The sequence below is a fragment of the Trachypithecus francoisi genome, unplaced genomic scaffold (genome assembly GCF_009764315.1).
Source record: "Trachypithecus francoisi isolate TF-2019V2 unplaced genomic scaffold, Tfra_2.0 Lachesis_group1, whole genome shotgun sequence".
Classification (NCBI taxonomy): domain Eukaryota; kingdom Metazoa; phylum Chordata; class Mammalia; order Primates; family Cercopithecidae; genus Trachypithecus; species Trachypithecus francoisi.
Genome location: NW_022681454.1, coordinates 129,829,344 through 129,850,695, shown reverse-complemented (window position 1 = coordinate 129,850,695; position 21,352 = coordinate 129,829,344). Strand labels below are relative to the sequence as shown.

Here is a 21,352-nt window from a genome sequence, read left to right as displayed (position 1 = left end):
TTACAATTCCTCACCTTCGGAAGACATTGTATAACTAACATTTTATCTTTTATCATCTGTCATTAGTCCCATTAAATATAGTACTTTAATTACCAAATAACCAGAGGTATATTTAAGTTTTGTTGTGATCAATGACTTTATGATGCACAAGGATGCCAGATATTACAGTAGCTGCGATATATTAAAACACATAACTTTAATACTGCTCTTACAATTTTTTAATAGCTCAAATTGACACTTCAAAAGTTGGTAAGTTTAAATTAATTTTTCTTTTTCTCATTCAAATGCCCTTACTATGGAAACTGTGGGTTTTTACAACAGAAAATTACAGACCAAACCTCAATTAAATTAAAAAAAATAAATAGACTTTAGGGATACATGTACAATTTTGTTATATGAATTTATTATGTAGCGGTGTAGTCTGGATTTTTAGTGTAACCATCACCCGAATAATGTAAATTGTACTCATTAGATAATTTCACATCCCTCACCTGTCTTCAGTCTTCCCATCTTTCAGAGTCTCCAATACCTACCATTCCAAACCTCAGTTTTGAAATTTTGGTAATATCCAATAAATGTTTCAACATATACCTTTTACTTGTAATCTCTCTTTCTAGTTATTTATTGTTTCCATTTTTCAGAAATAATCTGTTCTGCAAGGGATGACAGCTGATGTGATAGACTGCCTGTTATGCAAATATATATGTAGACAAATTTTGAAGTACGTGGTTTTCAACTGGCAAGTAACTTGTCCTGTATACTCAGAGGCAGTGGATATTTCCATTGAGACCAAATTGTGATTTCAGAAATTTTAGAATTCAATTTGTGCTATTTTTTGGTGACTGTCATAATACAATATTGTATGAACATTTCTTTTTGTGCAACAAGCTTTCATTCAAAACATTTATTTTTTTCCCAAATATGATAAATTAATTTTAAAGAAGATAAAAATCTTCTCATGTTTTGAGAAGATTTCTAGTCTTTTAACTACTTAAGATACATTAATTGTAACCGTAAAAATTGCAGTATGTTTTAGGAAAACATGGTTTTGAAGCAGATAGTTATTAACACAACTCACTCATGAAAAAATCAAAATAAGTCCATAAAATTTTCTCCCTATGTATAATCTTTCAAAATGTATACATTTTTCACCATTTCCTCTCAATATTTTGTCTTCTATATTGCTTCCAGTTATAAATCTCTCCACATTTTCAAGTTGTAGCTCCAAGTTTCACCAGTGAATAAGGTTTTATAAATACTGATGTAAATTCATTTTATACATAAACCCAAAAGCAAATTGGACAATTATCTAAATTCTTAATGGAGTTTGGAAATAGGTATTTGTGTTTATAATAAACCAATAATTCTATTGCTGATACTGTAGTAATGCGATGGCTTAACACATTTCAATGATATATTTTATCTACTAATTTGAAATTACTGACCAATCAACTCATTTTATTTTTAAAATTCATAGTCAAATTTTGATCATGTATTGTATCTATATCTATAATTAGTTAGAAACTAAACATAGTTGGAAGATAAGTTCTCCTATAACTGAAAGAAAAAATTATTGAAGAGAAATTTGATAACTTTCAGAGAATGTCTAACAAGTAATTCAATCACTCATTAGGATTCTTTCTTCAACATATATATTTAAAGGCACAAGGTATTAAAATAAATCTATAATTAAGCGTAGCATTATTGACAGTGTAGGTATTTTATAACGGGAAAAGCAACCTGTCACTACTAACAGATCACTTTAAATATACCTCAAATATTACTAAAATGTTTAAGAATATACAATTTAAAATATTCTATCTGTACCCTAAAATAGAAAAAAAAATTATGTTTTAATCTAATGTCATAGTAAAGTTGAAAACATATTTCTTTAAAGTCCAGTTCTTTGGCTATTTAAGCTGTGATTAATCAGTTTTTCCTCTTGTGATGGTTTATGTCTGCATTTACCACTTCTCCTTGGACTACTGCCATATCTAACCAATACATCAATAGTGCACTGAAAAAAACGGAAAGCACCTTGACAAGGCTATAGAAAGAAAGTGCCACAGAGCAGTGGTCAAGGCGAAGAATTTCACACATGGAACCAGGTGCAGTGGAAAACTGAAAAAGCTTATGTGATTCTCTGTGCAGCTGTCTTCGTGTTTAAAGCCCTTCTATGAACAACATTGGTGATGGCAAATGGCTTAGAAAAAAGAAAAGCAAGAAGGAGTGGGTGTAAGATAGAACAAAAAAAAAGAAAACTATTCATAAAAGAATAAATAGAAGGCATATCTAAATAAATAATACAGAATAATGTTAATGAAGAAAAAGAAATAGTAGTAAAGAATAAGGAAGTTTAAACAGGTGAAGCACTGAGCTAAATAGCCTATACACTAGAGTGTGGAATGTGGTACAAACTGAAAGAGAGAATTCGGAGTCTTTATCTTTCCAATGTTAGCTTTGCTTGATAATCTAACTTTTCCCCACTAAAACCTAGTTAAGTGAGATTTGCTTATTATGGCATAATGGTTTTTTTTCCTATCCTGAACTTAGAAAGCTATGCTATGAGTAATATTACCTAATTTTGCAAAATAGTAAGATCATTAATATCTGGCTTTACAATGAAATACAACAGATTTATCTGAAATGGGCTTAAATTTTTGGAAATAGTCTAGCTGCTTGATGTGAGGCTTATAGTACATAACAGCGGTATGGATTGAAAAAAGTCTTTAAGTAAATGCATTTTAATTCTCTGCATTTGAGGTTTTATACTTAAAAAAGAAAACACTTCAAAATCATTCTTATAATAAAATTAGACATTAAATCTGATTGCAATTCAGCACACAAAGGTGCAATCACTTCTTAACATAAGTGCTTTATTACAATCCTAAAATAGCTATTATTGTGCCCAGTATGTTGTGGCTACCCTGTAACTACTAATGAGATACATAAACGCATTGCAAATTCTGTAATACTTTTACATGTTTAAGAACTTAAAGATAAGGAAAAAATTTTAACATTTTGATAAAAATAAAAACTGCCTGGCTAAAGTGTTTTCCACAACACATTTTAACATTTTCATATTCTTTTAAATGCTTTGACATCTCCAATAATTTGAAAGAAACATTACAGAAATGGTAACACTGGGTGACTGTAAAATAAAGTAGCTACTGGGAAGATGCACTGATAAGAATATGTTCTCATCTATCTTCCAAATTTGGCTCTTTTTGCAGATGTTTATTCATTACTCTTTCTTCAGTTAGGTTATTATGGGTCATTATGTCTGAGGGACTAAACTAATTGAAATGTTCATTGAGATTGAAGTGCTACAAGAAAAACAAAGCGGGGCGTGTGGGGTGGGAAAGGAGTAAAATGCATCCAAAGAAACATGCAACAGATACTCTTTTTAAAACATTAAACATTTTGTTTTAAAAGTTTTAAAAGGCTGACAGTTAAATTAGAAACTCTGAAAAAGAACAAGAATGAGCAATGTTAAATGTACAGTTTTTAAAGATAACAATAAATCATATGCCATATATAGGGCAAAAATGAAAGGGACTTTGTACTCACACATAAACTTCTGGCAAGATCTGGTTTGTTGTCAGGTTCCCAGACACTAAATAGATGCTCTGTTCACTTAGCGTGAAGGCCCGCAAGGGGCAGGGACCTCCGGGGATTCTTGGCAGTTCTCAAGTCTCATTAGGCCTGCATATTAATGACTCACAGCAATATAAAGAGACCCTTGAGCAGCCTTTTTTCCCTTCCTCCTGCCTGGGTTTCCCAAGGCTAAGGCAGCCACAGACACAGCACACATTAGCCAAGTGAGAGGCTTGCAGCAACCACTGCTGCCAGGCCACCATGGGGTGTACGCTGCCCTTTGACACACTGCCTCAGCACCATCCAGAGGTCCACCAAGTGTGTTAAGAAATGAGTGCTCTCGAGGACTAATAACACCTTAAAAATAAGAACCTATCACTCTATGGTTATATTATTAACTAAAATAAAGGTCCAGTCTCAACAGAGCTGAGTTGAACCCAGAGACAGTCTAAGATCAACATTTTCAGGAGTTCGAAAAGTTGACTAGCCTTTCTATTTCTTCATGTGTCATATAAACACAAAACTAGTTAGAAAAAGTAAAATATTCAACAAATACCCTTCAAAGATGAAAACCAAATAATTAGGAAAGATACCAGAAGTTTATTAAATCATTTTCATTTTAACACACATATTTTATTTCACGTAAGAGTTTCCTTTTAGTATCAGTGATAAGAGTTACCAGCATCTCATAAAACTTGACTTATAAAAAGAAAAGTAACATAAAATAAAATAAATATATATCACATTGAAACCATCAGTGACTACCAGTAAGCCCAAATACAAATATTCTCAGAGTTCACCTTTTGATATGTCATGGACCCTGTTGAAAATATGAAGAAACCAAGGACACTTCAGAAAATACACATTATCACATATTACCTAACATTCTGAAGCCTAAGACTCAAGATTAGAAACCCTGTTTTCAACCCATTAATGACTTTTAATCACCATTACTTTTCTCATTCAATACTTGGTGGTGTGTAAAATGCATTGCCCTGAAAACAAGAAATGTGGATTCTAGTGTTCAGTCATCCATTTATCGTCTTGTGACCTTGTGCAGCTCAATCAATTTTATCCATCTTCAGTTATCTCATCCATAAACAAGTTTAAGAACACCTTAATTGACTGAAGACTGGTAACTGGACCAGGTGAGAAAGCTACGTCTTTCTGTATGCAGTATGTCCATTAAAGAACATTACATAAGCAAGATGTATTTCATATTCTGAAACTCTCCACAATGAATTCCTAACGTTAACTCTCCAAAGGAACATTGCATTTTTACAATTCTCTTTAAGTCTGCAATTATCAAAGTAGAGTGACACTCTTTTTCTGTAGGGTTACCAGCATTAAACATATGGAAAATTGCCTAGGACATCATCCTTCCTGGGTTTATTTTTAAAAATAAAAACTATAAAAGTTAGTTAGCATTTAGATTGCCCTTTGATCACACTTACCAGCTGATTGGCCACGGTTGGTGGCATCATGATCACTATCTCCCTGTTCACTGTCTCCATGACCACTGTCCTTAGAGCTTACTATGTCGGCTTCCTGGAATGCAGAACTAGAAGTACAAAAATGTGAATATTAGAATCAAAAAGGTGAAGAAACACAGAAAACATTCTTCTGCCACCACATGGTCACAGATGGTGCTGCAGACCCACAGACCTCTTAGTTGGCTTTGTTTCTGCATAAAGCTAGTTTTTATAACCTAAGTGTAACTCTTTAAAATGATCGATTAACAGTCATTTTGAGCACTTAAACCATATAAAGTTTAGGCATTATTCTATAATTGGAGCTAAATACATGTTTATATCATTTTCATAAAATAGATATACATTTGGAACAGTAAGGAAGACTATCAGAAACTGTGTAGGAGTGTAAATTGACAAAATATTCAAATACATTTTAAATGTATATAAATGAAATATAATGTATAATTTTTAATGTTTTGTTTAGGAAACAATATAATCCGTATTTATGTCCTGCATTAATTGAAAATATTTTATACATTTTAATTTTAATTTAGAATAATATACCTACTTTCTACTTTTACTAGGTAGTAAATTGTCCATTACTGCTAGGGAAAAAAAGAGTTCATACCTGTTAACTCGGCGAGGTCTGTCAACTAGATAGCTGAGCTCTGCTCGCTGGTGTTTAGTCTAGAAAAAAAATAAATAAATAAATGAAGAGCATTTGAATGCTATGGGTTGAACTAGTAGTCTACTTTTGAGGTTAGGGACTATATCTGGCTTAAGTAATTGTATATATTTTTATGAATTTCCAAGCTCTCCTAAGACCTCATCCTAGTGATTTCTGTGTAAGGGCTGGGGAGATATGCAGAGACACTTGAAACCACATTTTAGTCACTTGTAAAGGTTAAAAAAATAAAATTGGCTAACTTTAAGTGTGTGTGTGTGTTTTAAAGAGAAAATACAAATGACTTCATGGCTAAAGCTCATATACTATTGTCTCTAACAGAGTCAACCTGTTTCTATTCTGCAGTCTTTTTTTTCAGTGGCTTAAAAAAAGTGTTTAGGTGCATACTGGTTGACACAAGAAAAACAGCACGCTCAATAAGCAAAAAGTTTGGATATTTTGTGGAATTATGTTGTTTATTTTCAAAATGTGCTTAAGATACAAATGAGCTGTACAAATATTCTTGAAAGTCAATTAATAATATCTAAGACTCAAATAAAATAACCTGCCAGGAAAGGAGTTCATAATCCTGCCCGCCCCGCCACACCCCCATTCTTTTCCACTCCAAAGGCTCTCTGCATTTGCCTCCCCACCTCTACCGCCCACACACCTTTCCGGTCCAAACTTTCTTTTACATAAACCAACTTTGTTCTCCCCCCAACCCCCACCCTCTAGCTCTGTCACTTCTCCATGCTTTTAAAAAGAAGTCAGAATTGACAAGCCAAATTCTTTTATGAAGAAAGCCAACAGCAGTGATTTATCCAAAACAATGGCAAGAAGGTGATTATTAGCTAAAAAGATATATTTAAGACAACAATTGTTTAAGCCTTTCGTTAGTTTACTCTTAACAGGGGTTTGTGCCAAAGCAGCTTCATTCAGATTCACACTGTGTCGGCGCTCGGCTTCAAGAGCGTCTGTAAATGCTGTCCAGAGCCGAACTGAAGGATTTTTTTGCAACCCGAGTTCAGAGGACAAGGATCTGATAACTTGTTCACTAAAACATGCATTCGAGGTTAGACAACTGTGTAAAGTTAAACAATCTATAGCTTACTTGTACACGCGACTGAATGCATAGTTAAACAAAGCAAAACAGAGCCAACTTTATTAACGCCTGGGACAGACGCAAAGAAAAAAGACCTTTGCCAGTGCTAGAAAGTAAGTCCCTCCTCCACATTTCCCTCTCCCTTCACGCAATTTCCCTTTATCCCCAGGTTACTGAGAAGGGAAAGGGCTGACAGGAATTAAGGTTTTAAAGGAAAGATGTAAGAGCAAAGGAGGGAGCTCCAAGGTGGCAAAGTACCAAGGGGACGGAATGAAAATAAATGTGAAAGAGTGGAACAACGCGAAAGTTAGGTTACACACCAAGGAGTGGGAGAAGGTGACCGCCCATCTCCGCTCCCACAACGATACACACATAAGGTAATATCCTAAAAATAGATACACAGTGCACCAGAGATACAAGGGCCGGGCTAGAGGAGGCTTTCTGATGGAGGAGATGAGAGATGGTGGTCCTTTCGCTTCAGCCTTACCTCGTTGGACAAAATGCTTCCGTTGGAGATGATATCAGGCTGCTGGTCGGTGTAACCGGTGACTATGGCCCCGCAGGGGTTGTGCTCAGTGTCCGTACTCCGCGAAGGGCTGCAGGGCTTAAGAAACATCAAGTCGGTCTTGGCGGACTCTGGGGTCAGGCAGACCTGGTAGCAGTAATTCTGGTTGTGGTGGTGGGAGCCAAAGCCCCCGGACTCCTCCACCGGCACCTGGGCCGGGTTACTGGGTACATTGGAGCTCTGCACCAGCATGATGTCCGACTTGCTGAGTTTCTTCTTGCGCGCCCGGGCTTGGCGGCCACAGCAGGTCGAACCTCCGCCACCGCAGCAGCAGCAGCAGAGGCAGCAATCGCTGGCCAGACAAGTGTAGATGTTGAGCTTCTTCTCTTTTTGGCAACGCACGGCCAGCACGATCATGGCCAGAAGGAAGATGAAGGACACCGAGCCCAATGCGATGATGAGGATGAGGGTGAGGTCTAGCGAGGTTTCCCCGCCGCCAGAGCGGCTGGGCCGCTGGTGCTCTCCTGACCCTCCGCCTCCGCTCCCGCCCCCGCCCTGGGGCTCCACGGCGCCATCCACCAGCTGAACCACCAGGGTGGCGGTAGAGGACAGGGGCGGCTGCCCATGGTCGCGCACCTCGATCACCAGCTCATAAGGCCGCTGGGGGTCGCGCTTGGCCGGGACTCGGCGCGCTGTGCGCAGCTCCCCGGTGCGCCAGTCCATACGAAAGAGGTTCATTTCGTTGCCACGCACGATGCTATAAGTGAGCCGGGCGTTCTCGCCATCGTCCGCGTCCACGGCGGCCACGCGGGTGAGCAGGTAACCCGGCTCCGCCGAGCGGGGCAGCACTTCACGCGCTGGAGTCCCGTTGCGCCCTGGTAGAGGCGCCACGATGGCAGGGGCGTTGTCATTTTGATCTACTATGAGGATGTTGACAGTGGCGTTACCCGCCAGCGCCTGGGGGCTGCCAGCATCCCGGGCTTCCACCTGAAAACTGAAGTCCTTGAGCTGCTCATAGTCGAAGGAGCGCAGGGCGTACAAGTAGCCGTTCTCAGAGTTGATAGACACGTAGGTGAAGACGCTCATGCCCTGGATCTGGCACTCGAGGATAGAGTAGGCAAGCTGGGCGTTGGCGCCCTCATCGCGGTCGGTGGCGCTCACCGCGTAGATGTAGGCGCCAGGCACGTTGTTCTCAGTCACATACACGTCGTAGACCGGCTGGCTGAAACGCGGCGCGTTGTCGTTCACATCCGACACTTGTACCTGGATGGACTTACTGGTGGAGAGCGCAGGCTCGCCCCGGTCCCGGGCCACTACAGTCAGGGTGTAGGAATCCCCCGCCTCTCGGTCCAGAGGAGCTTCGGTAACGATGGTGTAGTAATTCTTAAATGAAGACTTGAGGCGGAAAGGCACGTCTCCCAGTAGCTCGCACTGCACCTGCCCATTCTCCTCTGAGTCGCGGTCAGTCACGCTGAAAAGGGCCACCACAGTGCCGGGCGCCGCGCCCTCGCTCACCGCCTCCTTTACGGTGCTGAAGCTGATCTCTGGCGCGTTGTCGTTAGCATCCAGTACTCGCACTAGCACCTTGCAGTGCGCAGGCACGGCGTTGGGGCCCAGGTCCTTGGCTTGCACGTACACTTGGTACACTGGGCTCTCTTCATAGTCCAACTCGCCGCTTACCTCCAGTCGGCCAGTGCGCGGCGAGAGTCCGAAAAGCTCCCGCGCCCGGGGCGAAATGTGGCTGCTGAAGGAGTACACCACCTCACCGTTCTGACCCTCGTCCGGGTCGGTGGCGTTGAGCTGGATCACGAGAGTGCCTGGGGGCGAGTTCTCTGGTAGGGACACAGTGTAGACGGGTTGGTCGAAAGCGGGCACATTGTCATTGGAGTCCAGCACTCGGATGGTGAGTAGGGCCGTGCCGGTGCGCTGCTGCTGGGGGGGCAGGCCTGCTCCCCCGCCACCTCCCCCTCCTTCTCCTATTCCTCCCCCTCCTCCCCCGTCCACCGCGGTCAGCACGTAGCGGTGCACCGCTTGCTGCTCTCGGTCCAGTGGCTTCTCCAGCACCAGCTCAGCGAATCGGTTGCCATCCCCCTGGGTCTGCACGTCCAGGGAGAAGTAGCTGTTGGGGGTGATCTCGTAGTCGCGCAAGGAGTTGGTGCCCACGTCTGGGTCGAATGCGCTCTCCAAGGGGAAGCGAGTGCCTGGCGTGGCGCTTTCAGAGATTTCCACCGTCAGGTCCGGCTCTGGGAAAGAGGGGGGGTTGTCATTAATGTCCAGCACCTCGATCTCCACCTGGAACAGCTCCAGGGGGTTCTCCAGAAAGACCTCCAGGTGCAGGACACAGGAGGGGCTCTGTTTGCAGATTTGCTCGCGGTCTATTTTCTCGTTCACATACAGCACCCCGGTCTCCAGGTTGAGGTCTAAATAGGGGGTCCTTGAGTTTGGCACCGTCTGAAACCCGCGAGCCGAAAGTTTTGTAATGTCCAGACCCAGATCTTCAGCGATATTCCCCACGAAAGTGCCATGTTCCTGCTCCTCCTGTACCGTGTAGTGAAGCTGGGAAAAGACTCCTTCCACCATCCAGAGCAAGGCAAAGAATAATAGCACAATCATCTCCAAAAGGAAAGGAAGTAGCTTCCCGCAGCCAGTCAGCTACCCAATCACCTCCCCCACCACCACGAAAAAAAAAAAATCTGAAAAAATACAAATAAAAGTGCGCTACGTAGGGGCTCCTGTGGCTTTCTCTCTTTAAAAATCTTACTCCTTTTGCTTCATTTTAGAGCTTCCCGCAATCCAGCCTCATTTTTTTAATCTTAGCACAGGAAGGGTGACAGGCGTCCCCTTTCCTCATCTGTAATCTTTCCACTGACCAATTAATAAAATAACGATAATACAATAGTCAGCGTCCTTTATTCCTACAGTCTTGGCGCAACGCGGCGCTGGCAAATCCCAAAGAGGATATTTCGGTATTTCAAGACTGTCCTCGGTTTGTCTTCTTGCTGATGGGAGAAGAATGAGGAGGAGGAAAAAGAGGAGGAGGAGGAAGAAGAAGAAGAAGAGGAGGAAGAGGAGAAGGAAAAGGAGATGCTGTTGGCACCGTTAAACATGCCTCTTAATGTCAACGGCTGGCAAATGCAAAAGGGCTTAAAATCAGCGACAGAATTTTGTGCCGGAAAAGCACAGAACGGCTCTGCAGCTTAAAACTTTCGTTCTCTTCATTTCTCCGGATGGATGTTCTTCTTGACATTTTTTTCCTCTTTCGTCCTATTTGTATTTTTTGTCTTTCATCGTCTTGGTTCCCTCTGTCCTCATCTCCACCGTTACTTGCCTCTCTGTAAGTGTAATGAGCAATTTCTTTTCTGCTGTTTTCTTCCCAAGCCTCTTTCCCTCTAACCTCTTTTTCCTTCCAGTCCTTCCTTCCTCCTGCTTCAGCCTCTGAGCTTGTGGTCCGGACTGGCAGTTTCTGAGCTCCGAGCGCTCGGCTTCTCCGTTTTTGCGCAGCGCCCTCATTCTGCCAACCAATCGCCGAGGAGCACCACCCACCGGGCTACCGGTGACTGGCCAAACCGGCCGCCAAACAGACACGTCACGGGGCAGCCGGGCGGGGCGGGACAGAACTCTCGCCCGAGCGGCCGGGGTGAGTGTGAGTGTGAGAGCGAGAACAGCCCCGCAGGTCCCGAGGCGCTGGCTGGGGACACTGCCGCGGAAAGTTCCCAGTCCCCAGCCGCAGGTAATGGGAAGGGAATAGAGAGGTTCCCCTGTTTGCATCAGCAAATGCGAAAACATAATAGCAACAGCTGCGGCATCCTCTCCTAGGAGCGGGATTTCCAATGATGCTAACGTTCTTTTTCCTTTAAGGTATTTTCCCTAATACGGATCATGGAACTAAATCATCTAGAAGGGGAAAAAGTAGCGCAGGAGCCACTAATTGGCAAGGGTTACCTAATTAAGGGACTCTAGCAGAGATTGGCAGGGCATTTAAAAAGTGGGTGTTATATGACATGTGTCAATCTAAGGGTGAGGGGTCTGACGGGGCCGTGAGGAAAGGCGTGAAGCAAACGGAGTAGGGGGTGGAGGTGGCTCCTAAAAAGCGGAGGAATTCACGCTAAAGGATGTGGGATGACAGCGCTTATAGACGGGCAGACGCGTTCGACGTGCCTCTTTCTTCCGTAAATACATATTCACAAAATACTTATCAAGTTGATTAACTCAAGGACCTAGCTTCGAGCCATGAGTGCGTTTATCAGTGACTGAGGAGTTTGATTTGAGCCGCTTCCCACGAGCCCGCCATCCTACCGCCGGGCCCTTGGGCACCCGGCACACAGCCACGCCAAGCGCTGCAAAGCGCCTCTGATATCCCTGCGCCTTGTGCGGCCAAGTGCCACGCAGCGGCTGGGAACACCGACTATTTTCTAATTTTTTTGGCAATTGGAGATCGATTCCTTTACCCACCATGCTAGAATAGACCACTGATTTCTGCCGATCCTGGGGTCAGCCCGCGGGGTGAGGACAGTGGGGTGGCGGCGAAGTCGGGCGGGGTGGTGCGCAGGAACCGTGCACAGGAGGGGTCCGAGTGTGCACCGCTGCGGGTATCTGCGAACACGTTTGCACATGCACGGTACTGGCATCCATCCTCCCTGGCCCAGGGCTTAGCTCTGGGTAAGCCCCAGCGGAGCCTTCCTGAGTTCTGAAGGACGCGCTTGACCAGCTGTGAGTGCCCATTCCGGAGGCGCAGGGTCAACGCGGCACATCTACATAGCTAGTTCTTGTGAAGTTAAAACACAGCGCGAACTCTTTAATGCTGGAGAGTGGATAGCATGCCAGTTCTCTAAGGAAAGATATGTAAATATATATTTTTAATTAACGGGCTACTAGCAAGGAATTGATTGTTTATTCACGACAGAAGCCCCTATTCAACCTCCTTCCTTTGCAAAGAGATAGGAAGGTCCTTTGCTGCTTTCTGGTAATGAATAACCCAAGACTACGATCACCACAACCTGCGGGAAAGGTAGAGTCTTTTACCCGACCCGGAGATACGTTGCCATTCCCTCCTGGCAGGGGAATTAAGGAGGGCAAGTGTCCATGGGCGTGATTGTAGCTGAGACGTGCTTCTGAGAGTCCCGCGAATGCACGTCTACAGCCCCGATTTCCGCGCCACCCCCCCTCCCCGCAACGCCGGGTCCCCCCGGCCCCCGCACTTCGCTCTTTCATGAAGATGGGTCCTGCCTTTGAGCGCTTAGGAAAGGATGCCAGCAAAAATGGCTAATCCTTTTCCAGCTGCAGTAAATTGAAGACTGACCAAAGCCAAGCGAAAACCGCTGCAGTTAAAATGATTTTAGCATCATGTCTGCGGCTGAGAATGGAGCAGCAGTGTATAAAGAGACCTGTGGATCAATGAAAAGGAGATTATAGTGTATCTGAATATTAATACGGTATTGCATCTGTACTTCCCACCCCTCCCCCCTTTCTTTTTCTTCAGATCTGCAGAGTTGAAATGAAATGTTTTGAGCTCTTCGAGCTGACTCGTCAGAATACTGGAGCCTTTTAAAAAATGACGGTAATTTTCTAATGTGTTCATTTGTACGTATGGAAACACTTGTGTGTGTGTGCGCGCGAGTGCGCGCGTGTTTGCATGTGAGAGACATGCAGCTGAATGACAATGCAGATCCAGAAATTGGGGAAGAGGGTTTCTGCCCCCGAAATGTAGGTGAACTTTGAGCTGACTTGGGGCGTATGCTGAAAACCAGAGAGCTTCCAGAGGTGGAGATGAGATGGCCAGATTTGCCTGTAAATAATCACTATATCCACTGTAACACTTGAGCTGCTTTTTTTTTTTTTTTTTTTTTTTTTTTTGGTAGCAGCTGTGTTTGAATGGAACGCTCTCCGCAAACGTGGGTTACAGGCGTCTCCTAGCGGCGAAATCAGCATAGGGCAGACCAGAGAATTTTGCTTTGGAGAGCTCGCCTTTCGGAGGCTCTACGAGATTTCTTGGATCATAGGTGTCTGTGTCTGCACCAGCGTCGCTGAGCCCAGGTCCCCTAGAGATCTCGCCTCTCCGACTTCTAGTCTCTGTGGCGCCAGCCAGGGACCGGCGGGGTGACGGTGGGGTCTTCTTCCCAGCAGAACAGAACAGAGCCTGGTCCTCCGCCTCCCGCTAGATAGCTCCAGCAAAGGGCAATTCCAAGAGCGTTTTGTTTGGAGCCAAGATCAGATATTGGCATTAATAGTCTTCTGTGCCCCTTTACCCTAGAACCTTTAAAACAACCACACTCCGTCACCCACAAAACAAAACAGCACTCTACATTTGCCTTTTAAAATGTCTCTAAAATTTAACAGGCTTACTTTTTCCCTTGCTGTGTCAATCAAACAGATCCTGCCTTTCGTTTTTCTTTTTCATTCTTACTCCTGTGGACCCCAGAATTTAGTGAAATGATGTTTGATACGGCAGCCTCAGTAACGAGGTTGACTACATCTTTGAACTGTAGAGCATCATGTATATTCTGTGTTCTTCAATTCCCCGTTACTGGAGCGGAAAAGGAGAAGGAAATCTATTGTATGTAATCCCTTCTTCACCCTCCCCCTTCCACCCCCTAGGAACGCAAACTGTTTGAGCAAGGACAAACAGCACCCTAAGAAACAGAGGAAAAGCAATTTTATTATTTGGAGGGAGGTTATCAAAATCAGTTTTTATAAAAGTCCTGGTTTATATATTAGAGTGATAGTGCATATTTTTTATTTCATTGGGCTTTAAGTGTAGCAGAAACAGGGGGGCGCTAAGGATCCCACAAGTGTGTTTTACAAACTTTGAAACTGAATTAAGGGATTGCTTTCTTCTCTGTCCTTTGCTGCAGAGGGTGGGGCAGAAACAAGTTTGTTAACCAGCCTTTGGATAAATGAGTGTTTGCAGTGATTTAACATGACTTGAAAGCAATTTGTTTCTAAATCCTCTTATTATTGCTATGTGCCCAGAGCTTTGAGGAAGTGTTTTTTTTTTTTTTTTTTTTTTTTAGAATTGGAAGAAAAAGTTACTTTATCAATAACCAGGCTGCACCAGGATTGACCAAGATGTTTGTTCCTGGCGCTTGTCATTCTCAGCAAGCACAACAGAGAGAGCAAATATAAAAGGCTCAAAGTGCATTGCATCTTTTATGGGTAAGCATGAAATAGGTTTATTTGTGGTAGTGTAGTTCAACTTAAGAGGTGGGAAGACAAGGCTTTGGAAGCAATGCCACAAACATTGTGTTAGTTTTTGTTCATCTGTAGTAAAAGGTGAATGCTCACTAGAATTTCTGGGAAAGATTTATAGCATATGCAATTTTAAGTATTCAGGTAACTCTTTAGTTACTGTGTTTTAATCCTTCAAGCCCATCAGAGAACAAACCAATCCTTGTTCTTGGGATTGAAAATACTGGATATCCCATCAAGCACCACTATCTTGATATTTAAAGTAGAAATATGCTTCTCCATTTTGTTTAACCTAGTTAATATTGGGGTGGCTTCACATTTCAGTGCCTTTTCAGTTATCAAGCAGGGCCAACATTTTGTTAAACTCTAAACAGTGAATTAAAAGCACTGAATGAGCTGAAGCAACCCTCTAATGCAAAATGACAAATTGCACTTAAGCGATACATGAACAAAAAATGATTTATGGATTTTTACAATGGTCTGAGCAAATGAAAGCAACATGAATTATACATCCTAATGCTCACAATATCATTTTCTAATAATACTGTTTCAGTTCAGATGCTATACTCTGCTCCTTTCTGTAACAGAAATTAATCAATAAGAGATCCAGGAATGTTTTTAAATTGGGCACTGGTTTATGATATTGATTCCAAAGTGTGTGTGTGTATGTATACATATGCATATATATATGTGCGTGCACACATTTTATTTTGGTTTTGGGGAGGTGGGTTGATGACGAATAGTGAACATGCATTCTTGTCAGATTTTTCACATAATGTGTCTTTTGGTAGTAAATAGTCCTTTGAAAACTTTTGTTTTTTCCATATCATCTTTAAGAATGTGAATAAATAGATCTCATTCAAAATGACAGTCTTCATTGCCACATGAATTCTTCTTCTAAAAATTAAAATGCATTACCTCATCTTCCTCTTTTCTTCCATTACTTTGGATATTAAAACATCTTATTTTTCCAAAATGTCTCCTAACCTTTTCATAAAATGTTTTATCCTCACTTTTTCAGATCATTGTTTTATTCTTTAGAGTATTAGAAACATACCTGGGCTAGTGAAAAGTTCATGGCACCTTAGTTTTGTAGCCTTAGTAGACAAAATATACCCTATGGGTTGTCTTAAATTACAGAAAAAAAAATCAATCAAATAAAATTTTATGTGCTGTTTGTGTTTTGAGTCTGAAAAATACAAAAATCTAGTTTCCTTTGTGTTATGATGATTGACTACTCCTAGCATTTTTATTTAACCATTTGTGGTTTGTATAAGTGGATAATTTTTGGTAGGTATGTAGATTTTAAGTGAAGGTGGTATCTGTACTGTGTTGCATCCTCAACCACAGGAAACTGTTAATCACCCAGAGGCCTCTGAAGTCACATTATTAGGCTTAATCTTAATTATCCAGGTTTATGAAAAGAAAAAAGAGAGAGAGAGAGAGAAAAAAAATGAATCCCCATTTCTGCTTTTGACAGCATTAAGAACTACTTTTACTGAAAGATTACTGAAATCAATGATGTGATTACGATTGTAAATAAGAACTAAAAGACATCATATTTAAAAAGCCAGCTGCTTTGCTTAACAAGGAGATGTGTAGGTTTTACTGACATGGCCCAGAGACAGAAAATGAAGCTTCAAATATAGAGGTCGATATAGAACAATTTCAAAAATTAATTGCAAGATCTGATCAAGTTCATATGAGTAAGAGAGAACTTGTCTTGAAAGAGTTCTTTTTTTTCCTTACCCAATGGTTTTACCTTTTATTTGATAGAGATACAAAACCTGCCTAGTTATAGTGTTTGCCTGGGAAGTGTAAACTATTTTCTTAAAAAGAAACCCTTTGATTTTTAAAATACAAAATAAGATTATTCTGTATAATAAGAATAAGAACCCAAATTTTGATTAGGGTTGCAAGTCATAGAGCTATATTCTTATTCTTATAGTAAGAATAAGAACCCAAATCGTGATTAGGGTTGCAAGTCATAGAGCTATATTCTGAAGAGTTTTAAAACATTGGGGACAGACATTATCAAAATAATATAAAACACAGTTTGAGAATTACATTAATAATTAGAATTACATTAGAATTAAAATAGTAAATCAGAACAAACAGTAAAACAGATACCTCAATTTAAAAAAAAAAAGTATTTCTCTCAGTCTCACTGCCTGCTTAGTATAACTCTTTGTATAAGAAACATGATTTCCGTGATATTTTATTTAAATGGGCTTGGCAAATGCTGTACTTTATTGCTCTATTTTATTGCAATTTCATCTATTCATTTTAGGTGAAAGTTACTAATGGTTTTTAAGCAGCTTAATATTTACCTAGAATTGTTACATAAGCTATATTTGGTATTCTCCATCTATATAGGTTTTATTATCCCAACATTAGAATTAAGGCTAATAAGGATATTCAGAGTTTTAAGTAACTCACTGCATTATTACAGAATTCAAATCTAGGTCTTTTGTTGCCCATATACAGGCTCATTTTATTACCCCGGCGACTTTCTTCAGTCTGTCTGAATTGAATTTACTTAGGAGGTAAAACAATCAAAAAACTCAAATTAACTTAGAAATGGAGTTAATCCAGATTTTGGACTGACAGATATGCTGATTTTAGTCTTAGTCAAATTGGCTAGTACATTACTGAGTTGAGTGTTGGAAGAATTCATAAATATGTTTGAGGGTTTTCTTCTTTAAGAATTTTTATCAGTGAAACAAAGCTCAAATACATTTTCTCACAGAGAGTGACATTATAAGCAGTCATCTTTTCCTCATGTAGAAGTGCCCAATGTGGAAATCATAGATTTTAAGGAAGGGACAAGAAAATTGATGAAACAAGTTCAAAATAAAGGTACCTGTGCCTCATGATTCCCAAAGAGCACTGATCAATGATCCCAGAAGTATGCCATGTTCTCTTAATTCATCAGAGATTGAAAGCAAAGGAAAATCAAGAAATGTACCTAGTTTACACAGTGCAAATATTGGTGTTTATTTTGTAAACATTTCTGAAGCAGTCTTTAAAAGGGGAAATGTGTTTTTGTTAAATGAATTTCAAGTATCACTTCATGCTAATTTCTTCTTCAATGTTGCTTAAAAATGGTTTTACTCGGGCCCGGTGGCTCACGCCTGTAATCCCAGCACTTTGGGAGGCCGAGGCGGGCAAATCACGAGGTCAGGAGATCGAGACCATCCTGGCTAACACAGTGAAACCCCGTCTCTACTAAAAATACAAAAAATTAGCTGGGTGAGGTGGTAGGCCCTGTAGTCCCAGCTACTCGGGAGACTGAGACAGGAGAATGGCATAACGCGGGAGGCGGAGCTTGCAGTGAGCTGAGATCGGGCCACTGCACTCCAGCCTGGAGTAAGACTCCATCTCAAAAAAAAAAAAAAAAAAAAAAAAAAAAGTTTTAATTATAAAGTTTTGAAAATTAAAAAATTAAATTTATTCATGCCAGGAGAAAACTGGACAAGAACTTAAAAATACCTTTAAATTTTGAAAGACATAATCAACGAAGATGATTGTGGCATCGTATTTACTACTATAAGTAAAATTTTTATTAATATTTTGGTATAAGAACTGACAGAAAAAAAAGATCAGGTTTATTTTAGAAGTGTACTCAGTAATTCAGAGTATATGTAATGGGCTCTATAGGGTAGGTTATACATATTTTTTACTCATTTCTGAAGGTACCCAACTGTGACAGGAGATGATATGGTAAATTTATGAAGAACATAACCTTGATAATTAAACCAAATTGGTTCATATTCTTGCTTCTCTAAATATTTGAAGTTGGACAAATTACTCTGAAGCTCTATTAAGTGTGTCAAACATTTGAAACATTTATTAAACTACGATGATATATTGACCTTGTTATTTTGAGGTTTCAATTGAAATGATATAGGTAAAATTCTTATTCTATAGTGGATTCTCAGTAAATATTAACAATTTGTATGGTAAGGTGTTTTGGATGAGGTAGTCTATAAATAGATATTTGTTGAGAATAATTGGCATTAATTTTCTTGAGGATTTTATTTCCTTTGTCAAATATATATTATTTACTAAACAGATACCAAAACATTTAGTGTTCCTATTTTGAGGGAAATTGCAATATAATTTTGAAGACTAGATGCAAATGATAAATGAAGAAGACAACTAACTAAATTTTAGTTCAGCTTCAAAAACATAAAAGTCAATTATGAGCTTTTCCCATAATCATATATCACAATTATTTGCTTTCTTTCAGATAAAGTTATATTTTCGGTAAGTTAAAATTTATATGATAAAACTGGCAGGCAGATAGATTATAAAAATCATTTTCATAAGCAGATAGCTCGTTTATTTTTAAGTTTTTTTATTTAAATATTTGTCAACATTTTATTATTAAAGGTTTCTAATTTGATAGAGTCATTTAATTTTTTTCCAATTCTTTAGCATAGCATCTTAATACCTTCTCCTTTATTCATGCCAATGAGTACTAAAATTCTCAAAATTAAAAACAAATTAGTGAAAAATAAGCCTCCTAAAATAGAATGAATTCATTAGAATACCCAATTCTGAGCCTTAAGCCTCAATTGTATTTGAACTTTATTTTCTGCATTTTCCTTGCCATTGTCTGCCTATGATTGCTTTTATTAACATTCTTTTTAGTAATTACTACAATTTGAGAGGCAAAGACTCAAAAATATTCATTGGAGTCTAGCCATATGAATAGTGAGAGAATGGAAAATAAATGTAAATTATGATATATGTTTCTCAAGAATTTCATAGTCCTTGATTTTGTAATCAATTTGATAGAGAATATATATATATATATATATATATATATAAAACTTCACTAAGAGTATTAAAAATATTAAAACATATAATGACTATGAGTGCTAAAGGCATGGAGAAAAAAGAAAACACTTGAATAAAATAAATTAAAGATTTCTAGAGAAGGACAGCTTTTGTTATGATTTTAAAGGCAACAGTGGTGCAGATTGGTAGAAATAAATATCCGAAGAGGGTTAGATGGACTTGATCAGTAAAGAAATGAAGGCAGGGATAGCAAAAACACTTTTCTAGAAAGGTCATAGAAACAATTATGGGCCAGTATCCTGAATTTGGACCCAGTTGCTTAAATGCATAATTTCAGCAGTCCTCAATTTTGTTTCATTTGATTTATGTTTTCTCCATCTCCACTAGAAGCTTGGCCAATTTCATGTCAATGGAAATGCATGAAATCTTTATTCAGCTTTCACACCTGAGCAATGCTTTTGGTATATCTTGGGCTAATAGCCAATGTTCAGTCTTAGAATTATGATAAAAACCTAATATTATTGCTTGTTCCTTAGCATATATATTTGAGAACCTTGGCGGCTGCTGCTAATTTAATGGTAAAGTGCTGATTACTGATTTTCTGAAAGCTTTTTTTTTAAAACCATAGCTAGTCAGACTACCTAACAAAGTACCCAATTTAACAATAATATATTTACATTTTGCTGGATAACACAAGTGGCAAAAGTATTGTTTAAGCCCAAGGAACCTGACAAGCATTCAGTTGGTCACAGTTTTTGATGGATTTGTTGGCTGCATAACTAACTAGTACTTAATGAAGATGTGCTGACTGGATGAATGAATGCTTGACTTTTTACCTTTCTGTTTTAAATTTTAAAATATATTTCTAAGATATTATACCTTAGTTTCGCAAGCTATGTTTTTAATAATCTGTGTTTGTAACAAGTATTTTAAAATTAGTTATTTTTAAGAAACTTTACCTAAAATGAAAAGTTAACTTACCTAATTACAGGTGTGTTACAATACTTGATGTCTCCCAATTAATACAGTGCATTTCTCCAAACTGCCACTACTCAAAAGTGGTATCTCTTCTTATAATTTTCTTTTGTTTTCAGATTTTCTTCTATTTCATAATACTGTGTTGTATATATAAATATGTATAGAGTAAGCACAATGGTCAATATTCTGAATCGTTTTGTTCGTTTTATAAGGTCATGATGTCATACTAAGAAGAAACCCCGAGATGAGAATGTTAGATGTTAAGAGTGAGTATGACTGATACAGAAAAACATTTGCTGCCCTACATAGAATCAGGAGGTATTTTAATTTTGAAGCATGTTGCAGGGTTAAGTTAAAAAGAAAGGTTGATTAACCTGTTATATTTAAAATGATGTCTTGAATTTCAAGTCAGAGGGGACACTGTTTAGCTTCTAGTTTCTCTGTTCTTCAACCTTCTGAAATGGAGATACTTAAGTTCAAATATGGTATATTGGTCACCATAGTATATTTTCTTTTTTCTTCTATTGGGTTGATGGCTAACCCCCGTCTTCTTTATTCCATAACTGACACACTCATATTGTTTGTGGTTTAGATATTATGGAGTTTGTAAATACTTAACTCTGTATTTTGGCTATCTTATAAGGCATAGGTCGGTTGTCCACAGTGCAAGAGTTTAAGTGGAAATATACACACATGCACACCTGTGTGCACGCACATACACATGAGGAAAAAATGGCATTGCAGTTAAAACTTTGTTTTGTCATAAAAAATAGAAACAGATCTGTGAAACAGAAGTGATCACAAAATCAGATGATGCTACACACAGAGTATACTTGGATTACAATGGAGAACTTGCACGACCGTTGTGAAAAAAGAAGGTTTAGTTTTTTCATTTTATACAATATACAAATACGAATTCCAGATGGATTTAAGCATTCATTAAAAATATAAAACCACGGGATAACTAAATTTGTAGCGTACTGAATATTTCTATCACTCAGATATGTTTTTTAAAACCGGGCTTAACATTGTACTTTTTGTGT

General features: G+C 39.5%; 1 protein-coding gene across 2 annotated transcripts in view; it reads right to left on the bottom strand.

The window, feature by feature from the left end:
- PCDH10 (protocadherin 10) overlaps positions 1-10,803 on the bottom strand; it is a 60,593-nt gene extending 49,790 nt beyond the window's left edge. For both annotated transcript variants that reach the window (XM_033215270.1, XM_033215272.1), the window contains exons 1-3: positions 7,323-10,803; positions 5,698-5,756; positions 5,052-5,158 (exon numbers count right to left, since the gene is read on the bottom strand). In XM_033215270.1, coding sequence (XP_033071161.1) covers positions 5,052-5,158; positions 5,698-5,756; positions 7,323-9,953 — 2,797 coding nt within the window. In that variant the 5' untranslated portion in view covers positions 9,954-10,803. The remainder of the gene's footprint in view (positions 1-5,051; positions 5,159-5,697; positions 5,757-7,322) is intronic.
- Between the last annotated feature and the right edge of the window lie 10,549 nt (positions 10,804-21,352).